Source organism: Martes martes (assembly GCF_963455335.1).
Source record: "Martes martes genome assembly, chromosome: 6".
NCBI classification, from domain to species: Eukaryota; Metazoa; Chordata; class Mammalia; order Carnivora; family Mustelidae; genus Martes; species Martes martes.
This window is the reverse complement of record NC_137893.1, coordinates 139222456-139232009: the sequence shown is the minus strand read 5'-3', so window position 1 is coordinate 139232009 and position 9554 is coordinate 139222456. Positions and strand designations below refer to the sequence as shown.

The following is a 9554-nucleotide window of genomic DNA, read 5'->3' as shown; positions in this document are numbered from 1 at the left end:
GAGCTTTCAGCTTTGCAGAAACACAAATTCTAGTTGGAAACCAACTTCTGGCACTCAGCATTTGGTGAGTCCTGCCTTGAATACTAATCAAATGCAAATAACCTTAAGTTAACAGTAATGTAAATCCTCTAACATTCTTAACGGGGAAGTACATTCCTCCAACAGACTTGTGGAAGGTTAGAACCAACCATGGAGAGTATGTAGCCCAAACCTCAATTTCTAGAACTAATGGCTTTAATGCCTCGCAGCATTTTTTATCAGAATGATCAAAGACCTAAATTATTGGTTATTTCTCTGGATAATGATCAGTGCCTGTGCACGGAGCGTGTGGGATATCCCACAAACAACAAAAATGTGTGCAACAAGGGAAGGCGTTGTACTTCCTCTTATTTAAGAAACAAGGCGGCAAGAGTTATTTCCATATCGGTATCGCAGATTTGGGTGCTTTTTGCAAGTTCTGAACCTGAGATTTAATAGTGCTTCGTGGGCTCCTGGAGGATAAACTTGAACGTGTCTAGAAACGTGCAGCACAACAGAAATGAAACACACACTTGCGTTCCTGCTCTGCATTTATTGGGGCTCCAGAGACTCCAACAGCTATTTTCCTCTCAAATAATTCAGAAAAATATAATACAACAGCAATTTCTTAAATACATAACAAAACTTTCTGGATCATGAAATCGACATGAGATGTAACAGCCTACAGGTATCAATTGGACAGCTTTATAAAATGTCACTCATCTACGGCGTTATGAAATTGTCTTCAGAGCTACACACATATATATACACGGTTCTATATACATGAAGGCATCCATTCATGAACACAGAGTCAAGCACTGTGTACAGAAGGGCAAAATAACATAGAGTCTGAACAATCTTTAAGAGACAATTTGGGGTTCCGAGCAATAGTGATTTACATTCAAATAAACATGTAGATTTTCAAATCTAGATAGGTAAAATGTTCATGATGCAGGCTACAGGAAAATTCACACTGTGAATTATTTGTTCTTCGAAGGCCTCTTTATCGAAATAGAGATTTCAACGCCAGAGCAAACATCCATTACGTGAACAAACAGAATGCCTCCGACTCTAAAATTTGCTTCCATATGCCTTTCGCCCTCATCTCCCTACCTAGTAACCAGAGAAAAATTCCCAGAAGGAGCAGCAGCTAGATGTTGTGCCTTTATATCTGTTAGTGTTTCTGGATGGGGGGTTATTACATCCAGATTAGAATTTGGTGAAGGAGTTTTGATTTCTATTTCAAACAGACTATACTACTCCAAACAGAAAGATTTTTTTGCCACGACATCCAAACGTGATCATGTAGGCCCGTATTTCTTCCTAGTATAGAAAGAGGATCACTAGAAGAGTATAAGACTGACAGAGGAAGGAGGCAGGTTAAACTCTCTCACTGGCCAATTATCCCAAATGAGAGCATCTATCTGTTATCGACATTGTCAGTTCTCTCCTTTATAAACAAAGTTTCTAGCTCGGCTTACACCTTGCCCTTCGATGCACCAGAGATCTATCTCCGTCTAACCCACCAGCCTATCCCTGTTGATTCTGACAGTCTTGCACAGGCCAATTCACGTAGCCACATAAGGAAGAAGTCACAATTTTCCAGGCACTTTTCGACATTTAAAAACTTAAATCCGGTGGTTAAAAATCTGTTTCACAAACAACCCCCACTCCCTGTGCCCTACGAAAAAGTGGCTGATTTTGTTACAGCATCTCTGTGAGAAGACAAATTCCTTCAGTTTGGCCAAGGAAACAGTATAGATGTTTTCTCCTACCTTTTACTCCAAATTTGGGAGCGCTGCCTCTGATCACATAGGATGTTAGGTTATTCGAAATCAGCCCGTTTAAAGATTCTTTGTGGACTCGAGCTTAGAGAGTTCACTCATGCTGGAGGACATTGCCACGACAGACATACTTGATACAAAAATGCAATTTCATTGAGTTCCTGTGATCCCCTGAGCAGTTATAAATGCCCTTTGCTATAATGAGGCAGTGTTAAGACAAAGCAAATTATTCAAATACATGTACACTTGTCTTTCTACTAATATGAAATACATTGATAGGAGAGGGTACTCTTGTTCTGAAGCGTTCAGTTTCAAAGGAAAATAAAGACACTTAATATTGAGACATTTCCAAAAAATGACTAAAAGTGTTTTTGGTTGGTTGCCATTCAAAAGTTTTCCCAGAGTTCTCATCTATGTTTTATACAAATGGTAAATAAAAATGTACACGACCAAGAGATGTACTACACACAAATCAGGTATCGATATGTACGTGTGAACTGAAGTTCCTTAAATATACACACCCCCACTCAGGATACATTCCATTACATCAGCAAAGCATTGTTCTTTAATAATAGGTCCAAGATAGCAGCAATTTAATAACTAGTTACCCAGATACCTTGGGGAAGTACGATGGGTTCTGACAGTCCCTCGTGGCAGTGTCACTAGCTTCAAGGAGAGCTCTCTACGAGCATCTTACATATTCCCATGAAGCACCGGGCTACGTTGCTAAGGGCAATTAGGTAATCCTGTCAATGGAGAAAAGGTTATTATCTTTTCAAAACCCGTGTATTCAAAAATCTGATAACGGGAAAAAGAAGTTGCCATAAGGCGATACCAACCCAAAGCATTTATGATACAGAAAGCATTTACATTTTATTTCTTGCTCTTTTTTTTTGTTATTTTTTTCCCTGTTTCTTGTACACACAGGAAGTGTCTGGATTGCCCTACCAGATGCCGGAAGAGCAATACGAAACTGCGGAGAAGAGAGCGGCTCTGAGCTTTGTCTGAAGAGCTGTAAGTAACCAGATTGTCGGTGTTTTTACAAAACTGAGATGGCATGACATTGAACTAGGCATTGTTTTAAAAGAGTTAGGTTTATGAGTCTATACCATGGGGTGAGTTACGAGCTTGCAACCAAAATTTACATATATAATATGCAAAAGAACAAACCCTTCAGGTTGACTTGTAATAAATCACATTTGTCCCAGAAGGAAAGACAGAATGGCTTTGAGGAAACATTTATATTCTGTGTACCACTGGATAGACTCACGCATGCCCAATGGATGGATATTCTAGGTAGGCAGCAGCTTATCGGACTGGTGTACACATGGACTTGGATACGCAACCCTGGTGTGTACTTTTAGGGCCAACTCTGTGTGGGGTGCATGAACACAGAGCTCAGGACAGGTCTCTGTTACCTAGGATGAAGGGTACCCTTGGCCCTCGGCCACTTGACCCATATTGCCTATAAACCAATCCTGGAGACCACAGCTACTGGCTGTAGGAGGACAGTTGATCGCCTTCACCAAGGTGCATTGGCCAAGGGAGGGCTACTGGATCAGACCACACTGTTTCAGTGGCCGCAACCCCTTCGCTTGGAAGGGACAACTCCCTCTGCACAGCAGTTTCTCCTGCTTGAAGCGGAGATCACATGGGAAGAAACCTATTGTGTTTCTGCCAAGTCACTGTGGGAATGCCGGGAACAGCACCCCCGGGAGCCCGCAGAGGCAGAACCAACAGATCCACTCCTGCTGCTCGGTGCTTACGACAACTTCCCCTTAAACGGTGTTATCCTTTCCCTCCTCCGGGGGGCCGGGTTTCTCCCATATTTCTCATGGGGGTCAAATCAACACAGAACAGATTCTAGCTGATGAGTTACGATGTGTGTTGCCAACCACGACAACACACTCATGACACTGAACGTTCACTCGGGCTCCTCGAATTTGGCTGGAAGTTGAACAGTCCAGTGGGATCCTGCGGAGGAGAAGGTGACGGTGGGTTAGCTCCTTCTCAGCAGCCCCAAAGCTTCCCGACATGCTCCACAGACGCCGGCCGAGACCGCAGAAGCCGGGTCCTTCTCTTCAGACAGGCTTTTCTGATGCCTTTTCTGATGCCAAAGGCAGGCAGGCAAGTTCAAAGTCTGGACACAGAGGCACTTCCAAAGTTTGGCAAGGAGGGGGCGAGTTCACTAGGTGGGGCTTTATCTCCGTGCTTCTCATTATAACCCCAGACGTCCGTGGCACGTGCACAGGAGCGGAGACCTTTAGGTTGTGGAGGGGTCGTGCTTTTTCTTCTTGCCCCGACAGGACTTGCACACACAGCAGATTATACACGGGGAAGCCAGGAGCAGCAAGGGTGAAGTCACCAGGGCAATGATGCCCAGTCCCACCAGGATCCCCACCACCTAGAAATTCAGAAGAAAAGCCTGCTTCAGCGCTTCAGTCTTCCTAGATGTATACTGAACCATCCACTACAGACGGATGTTTGTATCGTCCCCCACCTCGCAAAAATTCCCATGTTGAAACCTTAATGTCCAATATAATGGCATTTGGAAATGAAGGCCTTTGGGAGGTAATTAGGACTGGAGAGTGGAACCCTCATGGCGGGATTAGCGCCCTTACAAAAAGAGATATCAGAGAGCTTGCTTCCTCTCCCCCAGCTCAGCACCATGTGAGGCCGCCGTGAGAAGGTGGCCATCTGCAGACCAGGAAGAGGGTCCTTACCTGAACCCAACCATTGTGGCACCTTCAACTCGGGCTTATCTCCAGAACTGGGATAAATACGTGTCTATTTTTCAAACCACCCAGTTTTATGGTCATTTATTCTAGCGCAGCCTGAACGAAGACACCACCGCAGGCATATGAAAGAGTCACAATTATGGGACCTTTCAGCCAGTGTCCTGCATGATCTGAACTGGATATGAGCCAGGGAGGCAGCAAGGACTAGATCCGAGGTGAGAGGAAGAAACCGGACGCTAACCTGAGCTCTGGCACAGGCTCTGTGTCACCCCGAATTGTTGGCGCTCTCTCTACCCGAGTCTCCCTGACAGCCTCATAGGGATGCTAATATGATTCCGAGGCTATTAACACTGACGCCCTTAAAAGGAATGTAGTCTTTAATAAATATCAAACGCTATTAAAGATAAACCAGGACTCCCTCTGAACCTCCCAGAGAAACCCACCATGGCGTGTGCAGAGGGATCGAAGCTCCAGCAGGGGCCCACAGGATTTTAGAGAACTGCCTTTTATAAGAAATAAGACTCACAGGGCTTCAGGAAAGTCATTCTATCCTTTTTTCAAGAGGAGAGAATATCTGCCTGGATCCGGCAGGTCACTGTTAATTACTGGGTCGCTCTGGGGCCCTGCCCCTCGCCCTACCCTCAAGGGGATCATGCTCCTGAACTAGCTTCAGGCAGTTGCTGGTCCTGGCCCAGAGCTCCCCAGAACCTCCCAGGCTGGGATGGGTAAGCAGAGAACAGGGTGGGGTGGAGGACTGGGGGTGCTTTTTAAGCCATCCCAGGTCCCATACAGCTCCTGCTCCCTCAAAGGTCAGGGTACCTGCGTTCGGTTCCACATCACTGAGGCTCTCGAGTGGCCCAGCTTGTTCCTGCATGGCCCTTTGTCGTAATGTCTGAGGAAAATGTCATTCTGAAAAACAAAGAGAGAGGTTTCAGTGAACACGCTCTTTTGAACGCAGGACTAAACACTAACCACATCAGATGGCCGTGGTGGAAAGCAAAGGCTCTTTCAGAGAACACAAATGGTGGCCTCTGGGAATTCCAAGGCCACGATCTCTAGAATATGTCTCAGTACTTTTACAAATCACCGAGTGAAAACAGATCCTAATCATCGAGACCCCTGACTGAGTCTAGAAAGGATTAGAGTCCTGACCAACCATCTTTGAAAGGTGGCCCTAGCACTGGTGTGACGTGGAATGGAAATCAGGAGTGGAGAGCATGTGGGAAAAAATGCCAGCGGCTGAGATGGGAAACAGACATGGGGTCCTGGGAAGGTTACTAACTCGATGGGGGAAGAAGGAGAAGAAATCACAGATGAGAGGAAAAGCCCCGGATAGAGGCAGGAGCCTGGTCGAGAGAAATGACAACAGAGAGATGAACTTTGTTGGGAAGATGATGGCCACACTTTGGACAATTAAACTCAAGAGATACTCAAGCCATACTGTTCAAAAGGCAGCTGATTACACCGATGAGAATTCTGGGGAAAAGATGGGAATCAGCATACGTGGGGTGGAGAAAAACTATAGAAGTAGATGAGATCACCCAGGGAGAGAGTGTAGACAGGCAGGCAAAGAGGATGTAAGGAGGGGGGCGCCTGGGTGGCTCAGTTGGTTAAGCATCTGACTTTTGAGTTCGGCTCAGGTCATGATCTCAGAGTTGTGAGATAGAGCCCTATGCCCCGTGCAGAGTCTGCTTAAGATTCTTTCTCTCCCTCTTCCTCTGCCTTTCCCCCTTCTTGCTCTCTCACTCTAAAAAAAAAAAAAAAAAAAAAAAGTCAAAGAGCACCTGGAAAGGAAACAGAAGTGGCCAGAAATGTAGAAGGGAAATCAGAAGAGATGTCATCACTGAAGCAGAGGCGGTCAAGGCGTCAAAGGCAGCGGAGACTCTAGGTAAGAGGAGGACTGAAACATCCATTGAATTTTACCCAAAAGACAGTACTCAAAGCCTTGGCAAAACACAGTCAAGGCTGTGACAATGTGGCAAGCTAAGTGCATTTCAAAGGACTGGAGGTAAGTATCAAGGATGAGAGGCAATCATGCTGTTTTGAGCTTGGCTTCCAAGAGAGGGAGAGAGAAAGAGAACGGTAGTAAGGGAGACATGCAGGCTTGAGAAAAATGGGACTCGTTTTTAAGTGGGACACAGCTGAGCACATGGAGATGTTAGTAGAAATTGAAATCACAGGAGAGAGAAGAGAAAATGGAAAGGGACAAGTCGCTGAGGTCCCCAGAGCAGATTAAGAACACTTCGTCCTCTGAACCAGCAGGGATGAGGACCAAGGCAGGAGCAAACTCAACACCCCAGCAAAACTCAAAAATCACTCGGTTTGGGCATCTGTCTCAGGCTTGGCTCTTGGACAATCATCCTGCTCCCAGACCCAGGCTCTGAAACTTTCCTATAAACAAAGATCAACACCACCATCTGACACAGAACACTTGTCGAGAGAAAAACATCATTACCAACAAGCCAGTGCCCCTGGCGAAAACCAAGAAAATTAGATCTCAGAAAACAATGACCAGAAAAAGATGCTTCAGTATTTGAAATCTGTGTATCCAGCCTTTTAACATCTGTGCCATTTCAACTCGAGCACCGGAATAGTCCAAGTAACAGAACAGTGTGTTCCTTGCAACACCATACCCCAAACATATTTCAGCCAAAGGATGGGGAGATCTGGCACACATCTTTATTCCCTTACATTCTTGCTTCTTAAAAAGAACCTCATGGGTTCAGCCTCCTTGGGATATGAACCCAATTAATGTTCTGGTTAAACCTGAAGGCAAACAGAAAAGATGTCTTTCTTTTGTAAAAACACGAGGGGTGTACAGTCAGTGAAAACCTCGCCCAGAGTATCACACGTTTGGAATCATAATGGGTCTCAAATATCACACATACATTCAAGGGGTTAGGATCAATGGAATTAACGTAAATAAATAAATAAATAAATAAATACACTTCTTTCAACCTGAGCCGCCGAGATTCCACAGCCTAAAATGTCAGTTTTCTTTCCCCTAATATATACCTCTGCTTGAAATGCCAAGATCGGGCTGATTAAAATTCTTCCGCACAGATATCATCTGAAACAACTTGTCTAATTTTCACTTAAAAATCAGCCAGCATGCATCCCATAATAGCCACACACGGATTCACTAACCATGTGATACTAAAGGGTCACCAGAGCCGCTTATCAGACTGAAGCCAACCAGGCAACTGAAACGAAAAATTGCACAGGGTGCCCAGATAGCTCGGGCGGTTGGGCACCCAACTCTTGATTCCAGCTCAGGCTGTGACCTCAGGGTCATGTGACCGAGCCCCTCATCGGGCTCCATGCTCAGCCATGCTCAGTGTGGAGTCTGCTTGAGATTCTCTCTCTCCTCCTACCCTTCCCCCAACTTGCGCTCGCTTGCTCTCATTCTCTCTCTAAAATAAATAAATGAATCTTGTAAAAAAAAAAAAAAGAGAGAGAAATTGAGAAAAGAATGTCCGCCCCACCATGACAGAGAGCTCACCCTGGTATGGACGTATTTCATTGGTCCATATTGCCAGAATAGGAACTATCTATTCTTATTTGGGGTAGCACACACGTGCTAGAAGAAACACCAGAATTGAAGGGAGATCTGCTCAGCCGTCCTTCACAACACCTTTTACCTCTGAGGTTACCGTGAGCCTCAGCTCGGGACTGCCTGAGCTGCACCTGACCTGGGCCAGGTGTGCCTCACAAATGGTGAGGGGGAAAGAATCACTGAGGCAGACCCCGTTATCTGGGAATGGAGCCCTAACAAAACGAGAGCAAGACCACACTCGCGCCAATGAATGGTTATTTAAGACATCCCCTTGATTTGAGTGGCTTTCTTCTTTAAATTCAAAAAGAGGAAGAGAACCAAATTATGGTAGGCAGAAAAACTGCTCCCCTACTGATGTCCGTGGCCTACTCCCCAGAATTTGAGAATTTGTTGGCTTTCGTGGAAAAAGGGGCTTTACACATGTGATTAAAGCAAGAGCGTGAGATGACGGAGAACAGCCTGTATCATCCAGATGTGACCAGTCTAATCACTCTTTCATCCAGATGTGGCCAATCTCATCAGAGGGTCCTTAAGGGCAGAGCAGCTTTCCCAGCTGTGGTCAGAGGGAACTGCGACAAAGGAAGAAGGGGTCAGAGAGACGTGATGTGTGGCTGGCTTCACAGGTGGAGAAAAGCAGCCACAAGCCAATGAATGCGGGCAGCTTCTAGAAGCTACAAAACCCAAAGAAATGGATTCTCCCCTGGAATCCAGAAAAGAATGCAGCCCTGAGGACACCTTGATTTTAATCCAGTGAGACCCACATCAGATTTCCAGAGGATACAACTAAAGACAAAAAAAACTATGCTGTTTTATGCCACTACGTATGTGGTGATTTGTGACAGCAGCAAAATAAATGAATACACTGACGGCTCTCTACGTGATGAGAGGATACAGTTGCCCCCAACACAGAGGTTGTCCCTAAAACGAAAGCTTGCCTTTAAAGCTAAGCTGACACAGTGAAGGGACTCAAAGGGACATTTGCTAGACATTTAAGTAGCAGCCTCAGAGAGAATCCTTAAGAAAAACAACCTTCTTTTGCAGGATAAACACAGACTCAAGACTTTAAAAGGAAAGCCTGGAGGATCCCGATGGGCACAGAGATACGATGTAGAGAGAGACCACAGGAGAAGATGCTTCCAGGAGGCACTTACGTCCAGGTTCTGGAGACAGTACCAGCAAAACGTGTGTTTGCAATTCTTGCACATCATCTGGGCACAGCCCTCGTTGCGTTCGATGTAAACCCGACAGACGGGGCACTGCTTGATGGGGGCTTCTGCGTCTGTCCCAAAGAGGGCCCTAGAAACAAAATGGATGAGAAATTATTGGGGGTTGGGGGCGTCAAGAATGCTGCTAGAACTACAAAGGTGTCCACTAACCAGGGCTGGGGAAGAGTGGGCCAAGTGTCATTAATTCAACAGGTCACTAAAGCCCTTCTAGATTCCACTTCATGGGCACCAA

General features: G+C 45.6%; 1 protein-coding gene across 1 annotated transcript in view; it reads right to left on the bottom strand.

The window, feature by feature from the left end:
• Positions 1-556: 556 nt before the first annotated feature.
• Positions 557-9554, bottom strand: part of RNF144B (ring finger protein 144B) — an 81209-nt gene continuing 72211 nt past the window's right edge. Inside the window, exons 6-8 of the mRNA XM_080807297.1 lie at positions 9248-9392; positions 5360-5449; positions 557-4206 (exon numbers count right to left, since the gene is read on the bottom strand). Coding sequence (XP_080663423.1) covers positions 4066-4206; positions 5360-5449; positions 9248-9392 — 376 coding nt within the window. The 3' untranslated portion in view covers positions 557-4065. The remainder of the gene's footprint in view (positions 4207-5359; positions 5450-9247; positions 9393-9554) is intronic.